General features: G+C 43.6%; 1 protein-coding gene across 2 annotated transcripts in view; it reads right to left on the bottom strand.

The window, feature by feature from the left end:
* The window catches only part of LOC117558304 (chemokine-like protein TAFA-5), a 177,132-nt gene that overhangs the window by 15,304 nt on the left and 135,290 nt on the right, over nt 1-26,538 (bottom strand). For both annotated transcript variants that reach the window (XM_034234379.1, XM_034234380.1), the window contains exon 3: nt 7,065-7,192. In XM_034234379.1, the coding sequence (XP_034090270.1) occupies nt 7,065-7,192 (128 nt within the window). The remainder of the gene's footprint in view (nt 1-7,064; nt 7,193-26,538) is intronic.

A 26,538-nucleotide genomic window follows, 5' to 3' on the forward strand; every position in this document is an offset into this window, starting at 1 on the left:
CATGCTCACTGGACCGTGCTCCTTCGGCGATATCGGGGCAGTAGTTTGGGTCTAACCTTGAAAAGCCTGAGGGGAAAGGCCAATGTGTTCAAAGTTACCCAGAGGGATTCTGAGAAGTAAATTGTTTGTTTTTGTTTTTGCCCGTCATTCTCCCTCGGGTCAGAAGATAATAAGAGGTTGATGTAATGTTTCCTTTGGAGAATCAGCCTTAACCTTTAATGCATTTCAGGCGAAGTTATGTGCATGGTTGAGTACAATCAAGTCAAATCTTTTGGGATTTTTGCTCAATTTGCCCACGATTAAACAGAGCGGCACATTAGGTCACATGAATGAATATTTTCAGAAGAATTTTAAACAATGACCCCAAGTCTGCTTGTTGCAAGTTATTAGAGTCCTTGACAGTGAAAGCTGCTTAAACACAGACACACACATACAAACAAGGACACACACACACACACACACACACACACACACACACACACACACACACACACACACACACACACACACACACACACACACACACACACACACACACACACACACACACACACACACACACACACACACACACACACACAGGCACAGATGAGTGCACAGAGCCGTCCAGCCATTTGACTAGCTGTCACCGGGCTTAAAGTAGCCAATGAAGCAAGCATGAAATACCTGTCACGTCTCACATATTGTCAGCGTGAGCCGATGACATTGACTGACGTCCTAAGCAGGATATGAAATGTGCATGTAGGCCAAAGCGTACAAGGCCACCCTTGGCAGGAAAGCAGGGACACATATTCATAACTCTGAATATGCAAGTAGCTAAAAACATCAGTAAGAACACTTTAACATGCGCGTGCATTGCATCTATTAGTCTGACACACACACAAGCTCTTATATCTGTCAAATATAATAAATGGATCCAGCTATATGTTGCCTATAAGTGTGTGTGTGTGTGTGTGTGTGTGTGTGTGTGTGTGTGTGTGTGTATGTGTGTGTGTGTGTGTATGTGTGTGTGTGTGTGTGTGTGTGTGTGTGTGTGTGTGTGTGTGTGTGTGGCCTATCTGCCAGCCCAGATAACAAATGACTTTGTAGGTGGAACATGTCACGACTGTCAGCTCAGTCTCCACAAACAGGTATATGCAGCTTGGTGTCATGAAGCTGATAGACTCACGACACATTAAGGGGCACAGAGGCTGACTGATATACCTTATTATCGCAGTGTGTGTAACTTCTACGTGTTTGTGTGTATGTGTTTGTCTTTTAGAAGGAAGGCATAAACAAGTTAGTCAGCTGATGACTAAATCCTGACAGATGCATTAATGATGCCCCACCGGCCCTTAGTGTTCACCCTATGACATTCAAAGATAGGGCAGCTTTGTTATGTACGTTTGTGTGTGTGTGTGTGTGTGTGTTGTGTAACATCCTACTCAACTGAGACTTCTTTAATTGGTACAGTATAGAGCGCATATACAGAGCAACAGTGTTTATGTGTAAAGCAGTGGGAGGATGTGAGGCTGCTGGAAGGCATTTGTGCAGTGACGTGCGGTGAGGTTCATGGCTGGTGAGGCACGGACTCTTTCAGAGTCAGATTTACAAATATTATATTCTGACTTTGATCGAAATATTATTTTCAAAAGCTTTTTGGTTCATTTTAAACAGACCGTTCAACAAAAGGATACCCACAATCTAAATATTGGATTGTTCTTTCTTAGTAAGATCCAATTTTCATTACCAATGTGGTCTTACCTTGACTTGAAGATGAAGTCCATGCTATCCTTCTGGACAAGGACAACAATCTCTATTACTTTTTTGTAAAAGTCCTCCTTATCTTCCTCTAGTTTCAAAAGTCTAGTTTGTTGTTTGCGTCTGGTCTACCGTCTCTGCGTAGAATAACAGTAGCAACAAGGACCTGTGGGCTCACTTGCGCCCCCTTCAGTGCGGCAGAGGCAAGTGGCAAACTGTGGGGTAGAGCCGGGAAGCCAATACGGAAGTGCCACACACTGCAGTTCATATATTGGCCGATAGGCGATGGCTGCAGAAAGGAGCAATTTCCATAGACCCCATGTTAAAATGCCCAAATTTACAGCAGAAAAAAACATGTTTCTACCCCTGGCTCCATACATTTTATTATCGATATAGTTAGATTCCACCTTCATGATTATGGATCTGTGAGTGAATTGTTTTCTAACGCGACCCTTTTATTTATATTAGGTCTTAAAGTTTGTGCATAAATTAGGGCGTGGTCACATTGAGTGACGCTCTGTCAAGTGCCTGCCGCTGTTAGCTTCTTGTCTCTCTGCTAGCTGCTCCGTGAAGCTAGCTACAGGGACTCTGCCTGCTCAGCTCATCCAGGAAACACAACTTGTAGCCGGCCGTGGTTGTTTGTTCTTCATGCTTATATATCGGACTATTGTGACTCGCTCTGCGGTTAAAACAGACGGTGCATGAATGCGGTTTTGCGGTAAGTTAAATTCTAGTGCTTTATTTATGTGTTAATGATTTTAATCAGCCACGTAATGAATGGTAAGGCTTGGGTTAGCATGTAAGCTAGTGGTAGCTACATCGGTGCTAACGATTGTAATCGTAGCCTCCAAGTTAAAATCATAGACTGTATATAAAGGTTAAAACGAAATAGACAAGTGTTAAGTGGGATAATACTGTTGAACAAACGGCTTCTATTTGAGGTTGATCAAATAAGGTTACATCCTTGTAACTTAGAGATATTTTATTATGTAGGTAGAACTGTATGCATCTAAGGTTAATTTAAATTGGCTATGCTCAAGTATGTAGACAAGCTAATGTCGAAGTAGTGTATGTGAAATCAACCTCACAATAAGATGTGTGTATATTACAATTATTAATGTCATATTTCAAGATGATTACTTAGATATTACAATATGGTTGGTTGAGCTGGAGTTCATTATTGAGCTTACACGTTAACGTCACCGTCATCTGAAGAACGAACCCAAACCTTGTTGTTTTTATTAATTGCATTACCAAATGGGTATCAAATAAACAGTAAGCATTGGTAACACAACTTCCAAAGTTACAGTAAAATAAAAAGGACCCTGACTCGGACAATACACAATCCAACATGTTCAACAGAAGAGAATCAGTTATATTGTTTGTACACATGGTACTTTACATATATATCTGTTTGTTTAAGGTGTCCAGGTGATGCAGACAGGCTGGACCAGAGAGAGAGACAGAACTGTACTCCTCACAGCAGTGAACTTCAGCTCAGGTACAAAGACTCTTTTTTCATACTGTACAAAGAATCAAGAAAGATATTGGTTTAAATAAATGAAGTATTGACTTGAATACACTGATATACATTCCATTAAACAATACTAAATACTAGATCACCAAATCATCAAATAAAAACATTACAATTACAAAATAATTATATCTACAGCCCCTAAACACACAAACACACCGCTTTCATAAATAACACACTTGTTCTGCAATAATATGTTTTATGTTTCCTGTCATTTTTGTTAGGAAAGGACATGCCTGAAAGACACGACATTTTCTCCTGCTCTGAGGGTCAAGAAGAACATCCAAGAGGAACATTAAAAGCTGATGTTATGAGATTTTAAGACAAGTACAGGACATTCACTAAGAAACTACTTTTATTGTAAAAACACAGTCAGCTGATCGAATGCAGCTATTTCCACATCTACACTCCATCCGCTGATTATTTCTATTTGCCTCACTTTATGAGCTTCACAACATGTACCTTGTTTTGCAACGTCACAAATAAATGGGGCCAATCTTCAGTCAGATGTGAATGTGTAATCTAACATTTTCAGTAAGAATAATGGACAAAAGGAGAGCAAATACAATTTATTGAAATGTGAACCAAAAGTTAATCAAATGTTTTAAATAAAAAGCACATATGGACAAAAGGTGTAAACCTATTAAATGTATAAGTAAACACATTTAGTCAAATAAAGTGACCGACTAGGCCTGTGTAGGTGGTATCAGCTTTTCCCAGCATGGGCTCCTCCATCAGGCCTGGTCCTCCTCGCAGAGGAAAGACCCTCAGTCCTCCTCGCAGAGGGAAGACCCTCAGTCCTCTCCAAACCAACAGACAGGACGTCCATCACACGGAGGTTTCTCCCTGAAGTCTCTGCTGCTCTCTGGACACCATGCTGTCTCAATCCGTCCACACTGAATATGAGATTGGGAAAATGAAAATAATAAATGCTTTAGACAATAAGAAACATAAAGTTGACTGTTGAGTTGCTCAGTTTTTTTTAGATTGTCAATACTATTACTGTATAACTAATATCTCAGGTTAAGAGGCACCTTCAAATAAAGATTGGCCTTTAAATACATTTTGTCTTTTGAATTGTTTGTCTAAGGTCAAGGATCTATAACTGGTACTTAGTTTTAATGATACAGTCTGGTTATTATGCTGTTTGGAGGAGGCCTCACAGGTAAGAGCGCTAACTAGCTTCCATCACATGTACCTTAGCTTGACTTAAATGTATTAAACGTATAGTTAAGTGATATCAAAATATAAATAACTAATGTCATGCAAACATATTAATATTTGCTTGATTCCAGTGTTGAATTTAGCACAATTGCATACAAACGTTAAGGGGTTTTAAGATTCTGAAGTATTATGTTAAAACTCGATAACTTAGATTATTATTTATAGTTTTGCTGAATAGTTTAATGTCCGCTTACCTTAGAAACGTAAAATGCGACGGCAGCGTGCAGATGGGGAGCATGTGAGCTTAGCTTGGTAGCTTCAGCTAGCTCTGGCACTTCCAGCTCGGTGGCAGCAGGTCCCGCCTCGGCTCCGCCTCTTTGCCCTTATTTGGAGCAGGCTGGAGAAGGCGGGAGTTGAACTCTGGCGTCACTGTCGAGCCGTTAGTGGCCGACTCCGCCTACTAAGGGCTTCACGGCAACTGCAGAATCCTATGGGTGACGTCACGGACCCTACGTCCATTTATATATACAGTCTATGGGCAGAGGTTATGGTTGCCTCCCCTGGTGCTTTTTTCATTGCCATTGTACGGCGAGCCTAAATATCATATATACGTGAAATAAGTTATTTAGAGACTATGGATGGCGAGGATAAATGTAATAAAGGGATCTACAAACATTACATTGGTGACCTACAGTGAGATGGTAACAGGCATGCGCTTAGGGCCCGCTTTCTAGCCAGTTTCTGTGGGGTGACGCATTCTGAGGTGAGGCAGAGCTCATCTGTGCCTCACCTTACCACACAGTAACTGGCTTGAGCGCGCTCACAAAATAAGTGCCCGCGCTAAATTAGTGCCCGCGCTCCAGCAAGTTACTGTGGGCTTACGTGAGGCAGAGCTCGTCCCTGCCTCACTCCTCATCGCTACCCGTAGTTGTAGCGGAGCTCGGCAAATTTGCTGATTTTGACTATAAAAAGCGATTGGAATCATACATAAATCACATTTACAACACAGATCAGTGGAGACATTTTATTATTACTATTTAGTTTTTCTTTAGTTGTTTTCCCGTTACATTGTAGTATGGCCAGTCTATGAGTATGACAGGTGAGGCTCTGCCTCCCCTGACTGCACGTCGCTGCATTTGTGTGTGTGTGTGTTTGTGCGTGTGTGTGTGCATGTTGGATTTGGGGTGAAGTGGAGAGGAGGATGCTTGGAGAGCTGGAGATAGGATTTGAATGGGAGGCTTCTCAGCGAGTACAAGTGGCAGCTCCCCATCTGCTGCCATCATTAACATTAAGAACGTTCCTAATTCAAGCTAATTGCTGGTGACGAGGAAGTAAACAGACCGAATACAGTTTGTGGAGACAAGCTGAAGATGAGGAGAAGAGGGAGGGAAACGTTCTCGAGGCATTGTGAAGGGAGTGCTCAACTGGTTTTCTTGCTGTTATCAATAAGCCCTACTTGTGGCTGACAGTTGAAGATAGGGCTCTTAATCTGCAATCAAATGTAATGAACACTCTGAATGTTCTTAAATCACTCAAGAATCCCATGAGTATGTTGTTCAAAGCCCGCACAACTTTTACATTAACCATTTATTATCTGACTATCTGTAATGTCAAAACGGTATTCTGTAGTTCCCTTCAATTTAATAGAGTATTTTATCGTCTTTCAGCTCATTGTTTTGGTTTAAAGCTGACCATCTTCTCCGTGGAAAAGTTCAAATAAACCAAAATATTGTACTTGCAATACAAGTTGGCATCAAGCTGGTGATCATAGAAAAACATTTGGCAGCTAAAGAGCCACAATGTTCCCTGGGTTTAGGTGGAGACCAAAACAGAGCTAAACACAGAGTGAAAATTGCATCCAAATGAATGCTAATGTTGCTCTGTGTTTGCTCATATGTGCAAATAGTCAAGTGCTAGCCTGTTAGCCACAAAGAAGCCATCTTAAGGTATTGGTCATACCTGAAAAAGTAGGCTGTAGAAGCAGAGGTAAATTTATTTAAGTAACGGTGCCTGTTGTAACAGGCAGATTCCGTTTTTTTATTTGAAGTATTTCTATTATCATAGTTTCAAAAGTAATGTTTTCAGAATCAGAATACCTGTATTTGTCCCACAGAAGGCAAATGTACATTGTTATAGCAAGTAAAGAGACAGAGATAGCGTAATATTAATTAAGAAGCATGCATAAAATATAAAAAATAAAAGTAGATATTCCACAATTTATAAAATACACATCCAGTACCAGTAACAGTTTTGACGTAGCAGCCAAGTGAAAGTATTAAAGGTGGAAGTATATATTGTACAGCTATTTAGTGATGTATATAGAGCATATACTGTATGGCACATAAGTAGTATTGCAACAGGGGTACAACATAGTCGTTGTTGTTATATGTGTGGGGGGCCACCAGGGGCCATGATGGTTGTACAGCCTGTTCAATCATTAATACAAATGCGTCCCTAAGTTTTTCAAATTGTATTTCCAGCATAATGGATTTTCTTTGCAAAAACTTCAGTCTGCAGCTCTCACAGCTATGTTGTTCTCGGCGCCACTGCGCAGTAGGTCCACACGTTTTGCAAACACCCACTTGTTTGTGTAACCCTGGGGGGGGAATTGCGAACCTGAACTCACCGTGGTGGTTTTGACTCGGCCTCCGGGCTGTGTACAAGTCCAGCCAGATTTATTGACTAACAGGTCACAGCCCTCGTCCTCCAAACATGGCACCATCTCACACCACTGCTTTTTCCGAACAATACCAGCTGCAGAGAAACAGGGAAAGGAGGGAAAGAACGATTAGAAAGGTGAGCAGGAATAAACAGATGAATAAAAATGAGGAAGAGAGTCGGTTGTAGAGATGTAACGATTTAAATAGAGGGGGTGGGTTGTGGGATGGAGAAAGACAGAGATGGGCATAGATTTCACAGGATGGACATTGATGGAGAAGGGGAGATTTGAGAAGAATGTAGAAATACATTTAAATGGAGTGAAAAAAGATGGAGGATGTTGAGGAGGGGATTGGAGGAGAGATGAGAAATGCAGGTGGATGAAGAGCAATGAAGTAAGGAGACAATTGAGAGATATGGGAGCAGGGGATGACAGGGAGCGATGAGGGGAAGATGGAGGAATCAGACAGCTGTGATCAGTCAGGTAAATAAAATAACATGACATCACAAATTATATTTGGTTTACAGCCTTTCTTGCACTCTGCAACATTTTACACAGGATACAATATTTGGTAGCTTTAGCGCAAGAGGCATATACAGCTATTCAAATGTGTGACAATTAATACACTCGCCGAGACGTTGTCATGACATGTCCCAATTTGTATTTTTTAATACCGTCTGAGTCTGCTCTGCTGTATTTTGGTTGTCTACATCTTTCAGAAAAGCCCCGGGCTGCAGCTCATTTGTACTGAAGGCTTCAGGAGGTTTCTTTTTGCAGGTGCAATGCAATATTTCAATTCAACGCATTTATTTTGGATTCTAATATTGAATAATCTCTTTTAGGTTTTTAGCATTTTTATACCCACATTTCCTTTATTTCTTCTAACAGTAGAGAGTTCATGCACTGAGATAAGCTCTTTTCTCGTGGATCCTTGAAGCAAAGTGTCACTGAAAGCATTCTAACCGAGCAGCAGGAGCTCTTACAGTGCAAGGACAATGACAACACCTCTCACTGCCACTTTCTCAGAACGCTGGTTAAATGATTTGTTGTGTTCTTTGTGTAAATCTGTTTACTTTGCTCAAATAAACATCACTATTAAGATAGGAGTGATATAGCAGCGAAGTTACATACAAAAAGCCAAAATGAAGGAATGAGTGTTTGAAACCTCTAACTCCTGCCATTACAAAGGGTATTACTACAATGCAAACATGACCAGATGGATAGAAAAATAGACTATTTCCTGCATTAAAAAAATACAGTAGCTTATTATCCACTTTCAGTTACAACGGTGGTACTTTTAAAATCACTATAATGTAACTACTTTGAAAGAAGACAGGTGATATCAATTAACGGCACTTGAGCTCATCTGACTATGTGGGGTGGGTCAGGATAACATAATTGGAAGCGACTGCTCCATTGTCACTATCTTTATAAAAATAAATAAAGGAAAGTGTATCCTCTATACAGCAACAGCAGGCATTTCCCGAAAAACAAATCAGACATAATGTATACTGTTTCTGCTAGAGGCTGTTAGGCTCAATAAATCATCACTCAGCATTAATAGGAAGAGGTTAAAGGATCATTCATATACATTCAAACTTTAATATCACTTACACACATTGCTACACTTCATAATTACAGCTTGGAAAAAGGTGCAAGAGATTTCATTGTAAAAAAACGTTTTCTTTAAATAAATATGTTTGGGCCCAACAGAGTTTGTGAACTATAATGGCTGCTGCGTACGAAAAAAGTCTATTTAAGGGTCATTATTATTTATGTGGTGTATTGAAGTTCTATTCATTGATAAGAAACTAGATAACATTTTTGACCATTAGAGAATAAGGGCCAGATACATGAAGACAGAAGTTCATGTGCATTTATGGATGAAAAATATCATTCTTTAATGGATAGCTATCAAACAAATGAGTTATAGGGCATAGATACATCATACTATCTTTACCATGTAGCTCAAGGCATGCTGGCTCTCTTACAAAGCATGTGGGGATTGTGCTCGGTTCCATATCTATACATTTGCTCTAAGGGCACCTTGAGTAGCTGTCGTAAACTCACATGTAGATCATATGTGAGCACCATACCTAATGCTAATACCTGTTCCCCATAAACAATATTTATATATCAATCAACTCATGAAATATGTATAGCTTCTCAAGCATTACATGGCTAAATAATGAAAGAACCATGAACGTTGTGTCAGCACAGTTAAGAGTGAGCTTGAAATTGACACCAATGTAATGCATTATTATTGTTGAGTGCTTTTTGCTGACATGCTCCTTGATGTTAAATTACCTGCCGCTACTGTGGTTTGCCTCAAGGCTAGCTCCACAAAAACAATCTAAAACGTGTGACTCGAATGTTTTCACTTTGGGGACAAAGTTGCACATGGGAAACAAAGCAATTATAAAAAGCGAAGGAAAATGGGAAAATTATCAAGTGTTGTAATATTTCATTTTACCTCGACTACATACACAACCACATTCCTCCACAAGTACAAAACTGATAGATCTCGAGTTTTTGCAATAGATTCAATGCTGTTAAACCATTTAAGCCAGTTTATTTCTTGCTATGCAATAATGCTAATAATTTGTTTGTCTTGAATGTCAACCCCTAAATGGTTTTCGATCCTTTTTTCATATAGCTTCTTCTGTCATTATTGTGAACAACCAATGGAAACAAAGTAATGCTCTTGAGGAGAGATGTTCTGTTAGTGTGCGCATGGTCAAGCATAACCTGGTCTTTCTCTGACTAGCTCGTCCCCTATACAGTAGGTGTTCCTCAGGGATGCGTTTTGTCCCCCTTGCTTTTCTATGTAAACATAATCGACATGCGTTGTGAAAGCTATGATCTTGCCCTTGACACATGTTGATGATCTTATACTTGTTTTCAAAATAAGATCCTTTGACTACTTAGACATTTGAGCGTTCCTTAGACCCCAAACGTCCCAATTAGCATGTCAAGAATGAAAGCAATATAAATAGAGCATATAGAATAAGTTCTACCTTCAGTACAAGCCAATCAACATGAAGAAAGGAGCTGATAGGAGGCAACAGCAAATACAACTAAATCAACATTATGGGTTGATGCTGATAACATGTTCTAAGTTGACCATATATCTTCGTTTAAGCGTGTTTTCATACAATTATCTTATTATATGGAATGATGAAATCCAACTGCAGTACAAATGTACAGTCCAACAAAAATCATCCAGTTTTACAGAGTACCGAATGCTGCCATAAAGTGACACACTCAAAGTCTCACGTTCAAGACATCCTTTATTCCACTCTCTGTGAATATTTATAACAGGTGCCTTTTAAGCACTTCTCGGCGACACCCACACACTATGAATCTAATAGCCCTCGTCGTTTTCTCTTTAAAGTATTATTTTCTCTTTTAAACATTTCATCACATATTTATTTATTATTTGAACTTTGTGTTTTGTGCGGTTTGTCCTGATGTTTTTCTGTGAAGTATGCCAGAGCCAAAGACACAGTTCCATTTTATGTAAATCTAAAGGACAAGAAAGCGTTCTGAGTGTAAATCACGCTTTTTAAATGGAAAAGGGAAGCAAAAGAGCAGAGGAGAAAATTAGAGGACATATTAAAAGCACACCATTTGCTAAGGTGAAAGAAAAACAAATGGTCAGTTGTAACAGCTCGGGGTTTGGCAGCGTTTTAAAAGATTTTTTTTTGGTTGCTTTTTTCTTATTTAATCCATTACTCTGTGAATTCATCACATTGTCAGCAAGGTCACTTATACATTCACTAAGCGCTTTTGTTTCGCTTCTAAATTACCATGCAGTGGGGTGACCCTCAGCTGATGAAGATGTATAGCTCCGTCAGGTCAATGATAGTAATGAGGGAATGAAGGCTGTTATGTGTGTGTTCAAGAGTTCCTCTACACAGGTATGTTAGAAATGTCATTTTTGACTCAAATACATACAAAACTGCTATCTGGGATTACTCAGTTCTCAGCATTTAAAGCAGTAACCGTCTGTCTGCTGTTCCTTATCAATATTTAAATAATTGCTTATATCAATAATGAATTAGGTGACTATAGTGTGAAATGTTTTGTTAGTTGACAAAGCCACTCATAATCATCATACAACTATACAGCTCTTCCCAGGTCACTTGCTGTTGAACATAGTGGAGCATTTAGCTTCTAAATAGCCACTTGTATCTTTCAGGAGGAGGAGACCAAAAACAGAGCTTAAACAGAGGACATATTGGACAACATGTGCCAGGTGACCAGAGACAACTATTTAATACTAATGTTCTTTGAATCTATCCTCTAGATCAGTGGTTCCCAACCTTTTTTCCCAAGAGCCCCCCCACATGACTCCTGTTGGAAGTTGCCCCCCCCCACACACACAAGGGGCAACAGCGGTAATTAAAGTTTAAAAGTCTCAAAAAAGCTACAACTACTGTCACAAACTGGATGAATGTGAAGTATTTTGTTAAAGGAGGATGAAAGCGTAATTAAGGAGCACTATTGGAGTGACTTTGATGGTTATTGGACTCAGGATTCATTCATTTGGATTCCCGCTGTATGAAGAAATGAAAGGACGGCGCGGAAGTGAAAACAATTCACAAAGGGATTAAACTGTTTAAAACACATGCTCAAAGTAGCCGGATTTTGCCGATGTGTTTATGTGGATTCAAAAGTCGTAAATAATCTACAAAATGGAGGAGACCGATCTGATCGGAGCAACTGACAAATAATCCAACTGAAACCGGCATGGACAATGACTATGTTTTAAAAATGCGCTTATCCAGAAAAGCCCGGTTTGGAAACTTTACGGGCAGAAGAAACATTTCTATAGAAATAATTATACATTTCTGTCTTTTGATGCCTTTATTAGCTACTAACTTCAATTTTTATCAAAATTAATTAATCAATTATTTTTTATATTTTATTGTAGAGACAAGGCTTTTAGTGACAATCATGTATTGCCTTATAATTATATGTAAAAAAATTTTTTTTTAAAAAGAATCAAATCATCTGAGGCCCTGCGATCTTTGGCGCCCCCCAGGTTGGGAACCATTGCTCTAGATGTGTTGATGGGCAAATGTTTGCTAACATGTCAGCCATAACAACTGTATAAGGTTATTAATCATTGACATCTTGTTTTGCTGCTCAAAAAGCGTCCAAATAAATAAATAAAATAATGCCGGTTCTGTAATCTATGAATGAAGTCAGCTCAAACCACTTTGGCAGCATAATCTACTTCATTGGGATCCATGTGTATGCCCAGTGGTTCCAAAATGCATAGATTTCAACCCGATTATTGCTTAATTATATCCTGTTAACAGCTAACGGTTCTTGTGAAGATGTGTAGTTATATATATTTGGTGTGGTACTGGTTTACTACTCAGCACTCAGGGTTCTTGGATGAAGCTGATTTTTTACAACATACCCAAACAAATGATTGGCTTCAACAGATTGTAAAGCAACTATCAGTAAGCCTCTACCAGTCTAACTTCTTGAATCTCACCATGTCTTTTTATATCAATGTTTGTTCATATTGCTTTGGACTTGATAGTGTTGTAAACAAATGTAGCAGCCGCTATGTTGAATCCCCCAATTTTAAAACCACCACACAAACTTTTTTTGCTATCAGGCGACTCGTCTAATCGCTGCTATTTATCCTATCTGCAATCATAAAGCGTAAAGACAAGTTGAGACACCGCTCTTATCTGTCACATTTGGATACGCTTCACTAACTAAACCCATCTCCCAGCGACATCTTGGCGCGTAGCGACACGATCCGTTACCGGTCGACCGCATCACTGCTGGTGAGTGCAGGGGCTCGAGTTGAAACGTATAAGATTCAACGGTTATATGTAATATAACCACACATGCTGGCAGCCAGGCATAAACCCGCCAGTGAGCACAGGCAGGCATTCACACACACACACACACACACACACACACACACACACACACACACACACACACACACACACACACACACACACACACACACACCACACACACACACACACACACACACACACACACACACACACACACACACACACACACACACACACACACACACACACACACACACACACACACACACACACACACACACACACACACACACACACACACACACACACACACACACACACACACACACACACTACACACACACACACACACACACACACACACACACACACACACACACACACACACACACACACACACACACACACACACACACACACACACACACACACAGCTATGTGTAAGGGAAGGTATCAGCCGGAGATAAGGAGTAGAAGGGGAGAGAACATCATTACACCCTCCATGGGACACTTATCTTGCCACCAAATGGTATATCACACTCATGTCAACAGCCAGCATCTTGGCCAAATAAATTCTGTCTAATGCCAAGCCTGAGATGACAGGAGAAAAGAGTGTGTGTAAGTGTGTGTACAGGCAGGAAGATAGTAGGATAGCAAAGCAGAAAGACATACATTTGACCCTAAAAGGAAGATCAGATCTGGTGTAATAAATGCAGTGCAGCAATCGTTTAGAGATAGAGCTTAAGATAAGATAATTGTACAAATCTGATATGACCTGGGCAGGTAGCAGAATCAGCTGATGACGTAGGACACCAGATACAAAGCAATACCATTTCAACTTTGGGATTTTAGCCTTTGCAGACCATTTACATGCACACAAACCTTTACAACACACTACAGGAAAGGAAAACATCAAAAAGCATAATATAGCCCGTTTAAGTGATAAATACCAGGTAATAAAATAAGAAAACTCCGAGAACTTGCTCCTATTACAATATTTACCTGTAGTAAAGTAGAAATATAAAGTAGCAGGAAATGGAAATACCTCCAAATTGCACCAGACACTTGTTACACTGCTATGGACAATCTTGCACTAATGTACATTCCCAAAGATATTGTGTTTTTAATCTTAATGTGTGCATATGTATAAATGTGTCTGTTGATTGTGTATTAGGGATTGTGGGAAACGGTATTTCGATCTCTCTGTCTGTACACACAAACTGAAAGATTGACAATAAAGTTGACTTTGAAATTGTACATAAGTAAACACTGCTTGTGTTTTCTATTTCAGTCATGTGCATCAACACTGTGTGCCTGTGTGAGGACTGCACTGCTGTCTGACAGAAGCAAATCAACATCACTCCTGATTCCCCGCAATGAGCCACACACACACACACACACACACACACACACACACCTCTCTAATGCATGCTGCTCAGGCCCAGTAAAGTCAAAAAGCCTTTTAAGCAAATCCACTATATCTTCATTTCGCAAATGTTTGATGAATCTGTCAGGATGTGCTTCAAACACGAACGCGTGCATATTTCCCTGTAGTATGTGCACGTAGGCATGCACAAACAGCATTCTTGCTCTTTATTATGGCTGCTTTTATTCTGCACGGCACTTCACTTAAATTGGTGGGAATAAGGGCGTCAGCTGCAGAGAATAAGCTACAACACACAGACACACCACACACTAATGCACAGCCAGCTCTTGCGCTGTACATATGCAAACACATCCACAGAGACGGCGGGATAATCTCTTTGCTGACATGTCAGGCAACAAAGTCAAACAAAAGACGGCTTGGAAAAGCTCAACCGAGTGCCATTAAGACTCCAAGATGTGCTTTCATCGTGGAAATCCCCCTCCCATGTCTCCACAGTGGATCTGCTATCTGGATAATTAACTGTACTATCTGACCTGCCGTGGTAGGCAGACGTTCCGTAAACCTGAATTGAGCCTGGCAGGAATTAGGAGGAGGCCCAGAGGAACGCCGGAGGAAAAGCCAATGCAAAGAAATAAATCCGAAGCGCTTTGTAATTAGCCACCGGCTCTCGATCCCTTTTCCTCCCAGCTCATTTCCCCTTGTCTTGTTTTCCCCCTCCTCCCTCACCGCTACTATTTCCTCCTTCTCCACTTTTATGTCTGCCCTCTAGTTCTACTCTCTTTCCCCTCTAGATCTCATCTCTGTTTCTCTTTCTCCATCTTTTCCATCCCATGTGTCACGGTGTGTGAAGCAGGTAGGACCCAAATGCAGATTAAAGTGACAATTCCTTTATTTCAAGGCTAGGTGATAACAACGACAAAACAGAACACTCACCGACGAACTAGTCATGACAAAAGACGAACCGACAAAGACAGACAGAAAAACCAGAACTTAAATACACACAAGACTAATCACAGAAACAAGACACAGGTGAGGAGGGAGGAGAAAACACAGGAACACCAGGTGAACACAATCGGGTAAATTAGACACACCAGGGAAACTAACGACCGGGAACCACAGACAGATTTAAACAAGACACAACGCAGACAGAAACAGGCAAGACAGGAAGTGAAGACCTTTCAACATAAGACAAGACAAAACACCATAAAGACAGATCGTGACAGTACCCCCCCCTCAAGGGACGGATCCCAGACGTCCCAAAAAAAAAACACAAAAGTCCAAAACCTCAAGCAGGGTGGGTGGAGGGGGTCCGGAGGAGGGACGTATCACTAGGCCACCAGGGTGGGTGGAGGGGGTCAGGAGGACGGGACTGAGCTGACCACCCAGAGGCACAGCAGAGGACCAGGAAGGGATCTCGGGCGGACGGCCCGGGGGCAAGGCAGAGTTCAAAAAGGGGGATTCGGGCGGACAGCCCGGGGGCAAGGCAGAGTCTAAGGTGGGGGATTCGGGCGGCCGAGCATGAGGGTGAAGGCAGCGGCAGGAAGAGTCAGGGGGCCGGGCTCTAGGACGAGGGCAGCGGCAGGAAGAGTCAAGGGGCCGGGCTCGTGGGCGAAGACCACGGCTCACAGAGGGCCGGGTTCGAGGGCAAAGACCACGGCTCACAGAGGGCCGGGTTCGAGGGCAAAGACCACGGCTCTCAGGGGGCCGGGCTCGAGGGCGAAGACCAGAGAGCTCCGGAGGCCGGGCAGGAAGGCGCTGACGGGCCAGCGCCGGAGGCCGGGCAGGACCCGGTGTCGGCCGGACAGGAACCGGAGCTGGTGGGACAGGCCTCGGCAGGATCACCCACGGAAGAGGACCAGGACACGGGATTGGCAGGACCCCCGGCGAGACAGAGGATGGCGGGGCCTCCAACGGAACAGGACAAGGGGTTGGTAGGACCCCCGGCAGGAGAGTAGTCAGCGGGGCCTCCAATGGCACAGGACAAAGGGTTGGCAGGACCCCCGGCAGGAGAGTAGTCGGCGGGGCCTCCAACGGCACAGGACAAAGGGTTGGCAGGACCCCCAGCAGGAGAGTAGTCGGCGGGACCTCCAACGAGACAGGACAAGGAGCTGGCAGGACCCCCGGCAGGAGAGTAGACGGCGGGACCTCCAACGGGACAGATATACTGTTGGTAGGACCCCCGGCAGAGGAGTAGTCGACGGGGCCTCCAACGGGACAGGACATGGAGTTGGCAGGACCCCCAGCGGAACCTCCAACGGACCAGGACATTGGGTAGGGAAATGAGACGTGACTCGAGAGGGGAACCAAGGGGGAACTCGAGAGGGGACTCGAGAGGAGAACTAGAGAGGGGACTCGAGAGGGGACTAGAGGAGAGACTAAAGGAGGGACTAGAGGAGGGAACTCGAGAGGGGACTCGCGAGGGGAACTAGAGGAGGGACTAGAGAGGGGACTAAAGGAGGGACTAGAGGAGGGAACTCGAGAGGGAACTGGAGAGGGGACTCGAGAGGGGACTCGAGAGGGGACTCGAGAGGGGACTCGGGTAGGAACTTGAGAGGGGACTCGAGAGGGGACCTGAGAGGGAACTGGAGAGGAGACTTGAGAGGGAACTGGAGAGGAGACTCGAGAGGGGACTCGAGAGGGGACTCGAGAGGGGACCCGAGAGGGGACTCGGGTAGGAACTGGAGAGGGGACTCGGGTAGGAACTTGAGAGGGGACTCGAGAGGGGACTTGAGAGGGGACTTGAGAGGGAACTTGAGAGGGAACTTGTGTCGGTCGGTACGCCGACAGGACACGGGGAGCTGGCGTCGTCTGGGGAGCCAGCAGGAGACGAGGTGCTGGAGTCGGCCGGTACGCCGACAAGACTCGGGGAGCTGGCGTCGGCTGGGGAGCCAGCAGGAGATGAGGTGCTGGAGTCGGCCGGTCCGCCGACAAGACTCGGGGAGCTGGTGTTGGCTGGAGAGCCAACAGGAGACGAGGTGCTGGAGTCGGGACCATGACTGCTGGAGCCGGTACTTGAGCCGGAACCATGGCTGGAACTGGGGCCGGAACCATGGCTGCTGGGCCCGGTACTTGAGCCAGAATCATGGCTGGAACTGGGGCCGGAACCATGGCTGTATGGGCCAGCTCTGGTGCAGGGACCACGGTTGTAAGATCCAGTTCTGGAGCCGGAAACATGGCTGTAAGGTCCGGAGCTGAAGCCTGGATCATGGCTGTGTGGGCCGGTTTTGGAGCCGGAAACATGGCTGCTGGGGCCGGCACTGGAACCGGAACCATGGCTGCTGGGCAAGGAACCGGAACACGGATCCATGGCTGTGTGGGGTGGTACTGGAGCACGGTACCATGGCTATGTGGGATGGTACTGGAGCACGGAACCATGGCTGCTGGGTCCGGCACTGGAGCCGGAACCATGGCTGTTGGCCTGTACTGGAGCCAGAACCATGGCTGCTGGGGCTCGGGCTGCTAGCCTGGCCTTGCGACGACTCCTTAGCAGCCTCCTGAACACTCCGTGGACCTCCATAAGCCTGACGAGTTCCGGAATACGACTCCTGGACAGGAGCAGGAACTGGGGCAGAAGCACGGGTTGACTTCAGGCGGAACCCACCAAGGCGTATGGTGCCAGCTTGGGAATTGGGAGACAGGGAGCTAGCATGCCTGGAATCACATGCTTGAAGGAAGTCCAAAATCCAGTCAGGTAAAAACTCAACAAAACATGGTTTCTCTGCTGCCAACCGGAGCGCCTCTACCAGAGCGGCCCTCTTCTGCCGAACACTGGACGCTCCCTTCCACCAATCGAAGCAGCAAGCCAGATAGAAGGTTAAATGCTGTAATTCAACCTCCCATGGATCATCTGCTGGGTCCATTTTGTGGTCGGTTCGTACTGTCACGGTGTGTGAAGCAGGTAGGACCCAAATGCAGATTAAAGTGACAATTCCTTTATTTCAAGGCTAGGTGATAACAACGACAAAACAGAACACTCACCGACGAACTAGTCATGACAAAAGACGAACCGACAAAGACAGACAGAAAAAACAGAACTTAAATACACACAAGACTAATCACAGAAACAAGACACAGGTGAGGAGGGAGGAGAAAACACAGGGACACCAGGTGAACACAATCGGGTAAATTAGACACACCAGGGAAACTAACGACCAGGAACCACAGACAGATTTAAACAAGACACAACGCAGACAGAAACAGGCAAGACAGGAAGTGAAGACCTTTCAACATAAAACAAGACAAGACAAAACACCATAAAGACAGATCGTGACACCATGCTTGTTCCTTTTCCACTCCATTGCTCCGCCTGATTCTCACAAGATTATTCCACCCGTTTGGAGGCCCTGATGAGTTGAGCACACTAAAAGCTGTCAAGCCCCTTTAAAAAAATTTTTTTTTAACAAGCCTGAGGTTTTTTTTGTGAAGGGATTTTGTCCCAAATAGCTCTTCTGCACTCATGGAACTTCAAGAGGCAGACATAATGAGATAGCAAGATGACTGACATTTCCAGACCTCAGCCCTGTGTCTCGGTGATGTATAACATTGAGTCAACTAATAATCTTTTACCAACATGAATATATGCTAATGAATGGAATTCCAATATTTCAAACATGTTGTAAAGTTAAAGGAAAAGGAAACATAGGCTTTAATGTGATATTCATTGCTCAAATGTTTCAAAACAGAGATAAATGCTCTCACTGAAGCGTTTCATGTGCTTAATGAACATCTTCAATGGAAAAAGACAGCAATGCTTACAACTTGGTTCACTTTAATAGATAAGACTGAAATGAAAGTTCCTAGTTTTCAAATTTAAAGTGAAATCGGCCTCTACTTATTTAACTTTTTCCTTACGTCATTCCTTCATCCTAGAAAGGCAAAAATGTGTCAAATTAGCCCCTTTTATTTTTACAAAATAAAGGTTTCAGTAGGCCCCATTCCTGATGTACGGTATGCACTGAATAAGATTGATAGCGAGGAATAGTTAGCATTCTTGTGCGAGTGTAAGGTGAGGAGATGTTTTTCCATTCTGTCCTTTAAAGGTTGATCCTGTTATTTTTATTTAAAGGGGCCCTACTGTGCTTTTCGGGGTTTTCCTTTTCCTTTAAATCCAACATTTTTGCACATTTTATATAATGTAAATCTGACACCCCTGTCCTCATGTCCAACACTCTACCCTAAAGTCTGGTTCTCACTTTGCTGTCTTCCTTCTGCATACTATTTATGTCAGGTGCCATTGTGGTGCATAGCTGGCAGCTTTTGTGGCATACCATTGCTCGGGGGCTGTTTTCCTCCAGTGTGTGTGTGTGTGTGTGTGTGTGTGTACTGTGTACAGGCCACCAGGTACTGCTGATATCGTTCATTCGCAGATGTGCTCTGACATTTCCTCACAGCTGAACGCCAGCAGCAACCCCTGATTTGTGGACGTCGTACACACACCCATGACTTGCATCCACCGTGTACACACACACACACACACACACACACACACACACACACACACACACACACACACACACACACACACACACACACACACACACACACACACACGGAGAGCCCAAAGGCACGGTGCGCCAGAGGAGGAAATGTCGGTGCGAACAGGAGTCTGTGGGGAAGAGATCATTTCACACCAGAGTCTGCAGAGACACCAGTACATCAGCAGTGAATGGTAAGCCGCTGACACCTGGAAGCAGCTGGAAAGCTGTGTATGCATGAAGAATTCAAACAGGGTCCAAAGTGACCTTTTTTCTGCATAATTGGTCATTGTTAAAAAGCCACATATAACACAACAGAGGCCCATTCAGTCACAGGAAGGCTGTGAGGAAACTAGTCTGGAGCAGATGATAGATTTTTTATCTTCACGGTCTACTGTATATTTTCTACTTTTTGATGCTGCTTTAATTCTATTTTGAGATGTTTCAATTCTAGTATTGTTTATTTCTACCCTTTAATTACTTATGTGCATTGCCTTTTTTTGTTTTGTTGTTTTTATGCTGCTGCAACGCAAAAATGTCTCAATTCCTGGATAACTAAAGTAACTCTTATCTTATCTTGTGTTCTCAGCCAAGCCATACACACCTTCACCACTGACTTACTATTAAAGCTGCTTTCACACACAATCATACATCAACCACAGTGACAAAATCAAGCTTTTTGGCTTTTACGAGTATCTTACCACTAAATCCTTTGTGTGGGTAAATGATATGTACCCTATTGATGAGACCCTTTTCTGTGTTCATTACAACAGAAGTTATTTCCCTTTTTCCAGAGAAAATGCTGTAATTGTACCCTCTAACAATACTTGTAAGTGAACACTTCCGCCCATCACAATAGCATTTGTATCTCAACCTCTCGGGGACTCGCTGCCATACGTGATGTGACTACTTTATGACAGAGGCAACTTAAACAAATGAAAATAACCACGATGTTTGCTTATACTGCCATTATCTGCGGCTCAGTGAAGTGGAAAACAAGGCGAGGAGCACGGAAGAAAAGTGACAAATGGACATGCACGGCAGCTGGATGGCATGGTGCTGTAATGATGGGTTGTCGTGATGTGGCCGGCAGTAATGGAGGTGACTACGTTGAAGTTGATGATAGATGACACAGTGACATACTTAGATTAAAGTAGAACAATGCCTTCAGGCTGCAAAACAGAAATAAACACACTGATATAATTAGCTCCTATGCCTTCTGCTCATGTGTGTACCGCTGTATGAGAAAGGTGTGTGTGCTCTTTTAATAAAGAGTTTGTACAGCTGGTGGAGGCCCCGGACCCCCGAAGACACGGCGTCTTCTTTCTGGATGTTGATGATTCTTGTCTATTTAGCCTTATTGACCTCTACATCCAAACTAATCCGCCTTAAATTATGCATAACCTTTTACTTGGCAGAGCTCCCTATAAATCTGTTTATTCCCTGTTTGCTCACTTACAAAGCCTGCTAAACAAATTCCATTAAGCAAAACAGCATGAATGATAATTCAACTCCAGTCTCCACAGCAGATAAGAGCGTAATGATTGCTGTTATGTGTAAGGCAGCAGTTTCAGTCCAATCTGGATGCTGCTCATTCTTTTCAAGTCATTTGGTCTTTGTGAATACGCAGCAGTGAATGTGTGTGTCCCTGTTTATGTATCCACGTCCATATGGTGCGTGCATATGGACATATACAAATGGAACACTTAGAAAGAGAATAACAAATAAAAAATGGAGTTTAATTCAATCAAAATCTTTGGGACTTTTGGACTACTCAACTGTATTTAGACCCTCCCCATACACATAGAGAAAAACCAGATACACTCTCCTGCCAATATCGTAAATGATAGCATTATTAATCACTAAAAGAGGCAATGCAAAAACATTAAGAGTGGGTGCAAAATGTGGAGGTTCAGCCAACTCTAAGAAAATGCTTGGAAACTGCCTTCTTTTTCTGAAGTTTTTGCTATGTATGTAAATGTTAAATGGACTGTACTTATATAGTGCTTTATCAGGTCTTTTCCACCCCTCAAAGCGCTTTACATACTACGAGTCATTCACCCATTCACAACTCATTCATGCCGAGCAGCACCACTTGCTCTAGGGAAGCTAACATTCACACACACACACACACACACACACACACACACACACACACACACACACACACACACACACACACACACACACACACACACACACACACACACACACACACACACACACACACACACACACACACACACACACCATGTATGCATCACTTCAGGGGACATTACATTGACTTACATGCATTTCCTGGAGACTTATCCTAACCTTAACCATAACCAAAACATGCCTAACCCTAACCCTTACCCTTAAGCTTACCCTTACCCTAATCCTAAACCTAACCAAGTCTTCACCCTAAAATTAATGATTCCCCTCATGGGGACCTCCAATTTGTCCCCATAAGGGAGGCGAGTCCCCACACGTGACTGTGTAAACAGATTTAGGTCCCCACAAGTATGCTAGGCCACACACACACACACAAACACACATACACACACTCCATTGGCAGAGCCAGGGAGCAACTCAGCGTTAAGTATCTGCCCGAGGATACATCGACACGTGACAGCACGGCATGGGATGGAACCCACAACCTTCTGGTTAAAAGACCCTAAAAGTTTGAAATGGGAAAATTATTTTCACAATAGTCCACAGATTAATATTCCAACATTTCTACTTTGGGTAAATAATAAAGAGTCAAAGACTGAAATATTTAGTAGATTTAGCTAATGAGTGTCATGGGAACAATGAATCCCTGAGACAGAGCCGTTGCTCCTGCATATGGCAAGGGACCAACTGTGCGGCCATTTTTGTAACACACTTTCTTTTTTAAACTATCCCTCGAGAGGAGGCTGAAATATTAATTAGGGGTGAGGAAAAGTTTAAAGACCCTTCTCTTGCTCCCAATAATGTCACACTACCTTCCCATTCCCCCTAACAGTTTTTGCACAATCCCCTTCGGAAATGTAACTTTAAGAATGACAATCTGCCTGTGACTAAAACTGTGCACTCACTGCAAATTGTTCTCATTAAAAGTGGGCTAAATGACAAAAGAAGGCCTGTAAAATATTTATAAAACACGGTATTTATTATACATAATCCCCATTTTTTTAAAGCTTCTCACTTTGCCTGAAGCGAGTCATTTTTATTCTGACTGCAGGCTGGGCGGTTTGAACAGGGAAGAGCTTCAGAGTGCTCACTTCTTAACTTTTTTCTTTCTATTTGCCACAAGCTAAAAACTCATTCCGCTGGTACACTGTATGCTAATTTCATAATTACAGCAAGAAAACAAAATGAAAAAGTAATGGAATATGTGATGTTCACAGTCAAAACACTTCCCCGCGTCAGATAATTACCTTGGTGAAAAAAAGAAGAAGCTCATAATGTGTCGGGCACATAATAATCTTAAGCTTTCATTTAGAAATATTACAGGAGCAGCAATGAATACAAATGGTATCAAAGAAATGGCCGCTCATCATATAATATTAAAAAGTTATTGCGAAACTGTTATTAGTTTGTTCACCTTTTGAACTCTGAATACAATTATCTTTTTAAATCTTGTGACGTCAAGTCATCTTTTTGTTTAGTTTTTTTTAAATACTTTTTTCTGGGCAACAAGTGCATTTATTGTAGAGACAGAATTGGCACTAGGGTCTTTTTTTTTGCTAACATTTTGTACACTGTTAAGGAATGCATGATTTTTTAGTACGTGTACTTAAGATGGATGGATGGATGGATTTTTATTAATCCCTCGTGGGGAAATTGTTTCTCTGCATTTGACCCATTCTAGTGTTAGGAGCAGTGTGCTGCCATTTTGAACGGCGCCCGGGGAGCAGTGTGGGGAACGGTGCCTTGCTCAGGGACACCTCGGTAGCACTTGGTCTTTCCGGGACTTGAACTGGTGACCTTCCAGTTGCCAAGCCAAGTCCCTATCGACTTCGCCACCCCGTACTGGTACTTAAAGACTTGATTTTCAAAAGAACATAACATGATCTTCCATTATCTCTAATTATATATAAAAAAAGTACTTTTTCACCGAAGTCTAGCTGCTTGTATTGTCGAGTGCCGCCTCTGAGTGTACCTTTTTCCTGATGATTGATTTCTATTTATTCCAAGGCACCTTTCTTTCTCTAATAACAATGACTTATCAGGCTCCATCATCCAGGTTCTTTCACCTTTTTTTCTCTTCTCGCTTTTCCCTATTATTATTATTGCTATTCATATTTCCTTTGACATATGGAAAAGGTCAGGGAAGAAATGCGTTCTTCAGAAGAAAAAGCATAAGAAACAGAAGCATAATGACTAGTGAGAGCACCAATTTGTATCGTGTTATCTAACTGACTATAATGGCCGCCTTCAGATTATTTTCAAAGTATGTAAAACGATTAATTTAACATGATTTTGCCATTTAAGTCTTTTTTATATATATCCTTTTTCCATATCTCTACAGAAATGGTCAGCAATGGCGCCATTTCGCTCAAAATATATATATAAAACACTGTATGAACGTATTAACAAGTTTAGATGTGAGTGCATTTTTAACATGTCACTTTCAACGTAACATAAAAAAATATCGCGCCAAGCATTTAAATAAATATTTAACTGCAATTTAAGAAGTTCACATCACACAACGGACTCAAAGAGAGGGTATTGACTCGAGAACATCCAGCATGGCCACGTGCCGCATGAGTGCATTTCAAAAAGGATAAACGCTCCAAATATATCTGTCCTGGTATCTGAATTTCAAAGACCTCTCTCCATTAAGTGTGAGAGATACCAGGGTCCCAGCTGTGCCTTCAGCCACCTCCGAACACAGAGAGAAAGAAAAGGAGAGAGAGATTGGACTGATCCCCCCCCCCCTCTTCCCTCTACCCCCTCCCCAGCGGTCTTGACCCAGTTAAGACGGTTCTGTGACTGATAACCGATGCAGAGGCCGTCAGACAAGCTTTATTGAGACAATAAATGAGCCAGGACTCTAGTTGCACCGCAAGGAACATTAGTTATGTATTTAGAGTACAGCATGGCTGAGCTCCGTCTCCATCCTTCCTCCTCTGGTCCCTTTCCTCTCCATCCTCCCTCCTCTAGTCCCTTTCCTCTCCATCCTCCCTCCTCTAGTCCCTTTCCTCTCCATCCTCCCTCCTCTAGTCCCTTTCCTCTCCATCCTCCTCCTCTAGTCCCCTTCCTCTCCACCCTTCCTCCTCTGGTCCCTTTCCTCTCCACCCTTCCTCCTCTGGTCCCTTTCCTCTCCACCCTTCCTCCTCTGGTCCCTTTCCTCTCCATCCTCCCTCCTCTGGTCCCTTTCCTCTGGTCCCTTTCCTCTCCATCCTCCTCCTCTAGTCCCTTTCCTCTCCACCCTTCCTCCTCTGGTCCCTTTCCTCTCCATCCTTCCTCCTCTGGTCCCTTTCCTCTCCATCCTCCTCCTCTAGTCCATTTCCTCTCCATCCTCCTCCTCTAGTCCCTTTCCTCTCCATCCTTCCTCCTCTGGTCCCTTTCCTCTCCATCCTTCCTCCTCTGGTCCCTTTCCTCTCCATCCTTCCTCCTCTGGTCCTTTCCTCTGGTCCCTTTCCTCTCCATCCTCCCTCCTCTAGTCCCTTTCCTCTCCATCCTCCCTTCTCTAGTCCCTTTCCTCTCCATCCTCCTCCTCTAGTCCCTTTCCTCTCCCATCCTTCCTCCTCTGGTCCCTTTCCTCTCCATCCTCCTCCTCTAGTCCCTTTCCTCTCCATCCTTCTCCTCTAGTCCCTTTCCTCTCCATCCTTCCTCCTAGTCCCCGTTCCTCTCCATCCTTCCTCCTGGTCCCTTTCCTCTTCAAATCCTTCCTCATCTGGTCCCTTCTTCCCTCTCCAATCCTCCTCTCTAGTCCTTTCCTCTCCCATCCTCCCTCCTACTGGTCCCTTCCTCTCCTACCTCCCTCCTCTAGCTCCCCTTTCCTCTCCATCCTCCTCCTCTACTCCCTTTCCTCTTCATCCTCACCTCTCTTAGTCCCTTTCCTCTCCAATCCTTCCTCCTTTGCGTCCCTTTCCTTCCTCTCCATGCCTTCCTCCCTGGTCCTTCCTCCATTCTCCATCCGCCCTCCTCTGGTCCTTTCCTCTTCCCATTCCTCTCCTCTGGTCCCTTTCCTCTGGTCCCTTTCCTCTCCATCCTCTTCCTCTGGTCCCTTTCCTATCCATCCTTCCTCCTCTGGTCCCTTTCCTCTCCATCCTTCCTCCGCTGGTCCCTTTCCTCTCCACCCTTCCTCCTCTGGTCCCTTTCCTCTTCATCCTTCCTCCGCTGGTCCCTTTCCTCTGGTCCCTTTCCTCTCCATCCTCCCTCCTCTAGTCCCTTTCCTCTCCATCCTCCCTTCTCTAGTCCCTTTCCTCTCCATCCTCCTCCTCTAGTCCCTTTCCTCTCCATCCTTCCTCCTCTGGTCCCTTTCCTCTCCATCCTCCTCCTCTAGTCCCTTTCCTCTCCATCCTTCCTCCTCTAGTCCCTTTCCTCTCCATCCTTCCTCCTAGTCCCTTTCCTCTCCATCCTTCCTCCTCTGGTCCCTTTCCTCTTCATCCTTCCTCATCTGGTCCCTTTCCTCTCCATCCTCCTCCTCTAGTCCCTTTCCTCTCCATCCTCCCTCCTCTGGTCCCTTTCCTCTCCATCCTCCCTCCTCTAGTCCCTTTCCTCTCCATCCTCCTCCTCTAGTCCCTTTCCTCTTCATCCTCCTCCTCTAGTCCCTT

This window comes from Gymnodraco acuticeps, unplaced genomic scaffold (genome assembly GCF_902827175.1).
Source record: "Gymnodraco acuticeps unplaced genomic scaffold, fGymAcu1.1, whole genome shotgun sequence".
Lineage (NCBI taxonomy): Eukaryota > Metazoa > Chordata > Actinopteri > Perciformes > Bathydraconidae > Gymnodraco > Gymnodraco acuticeps.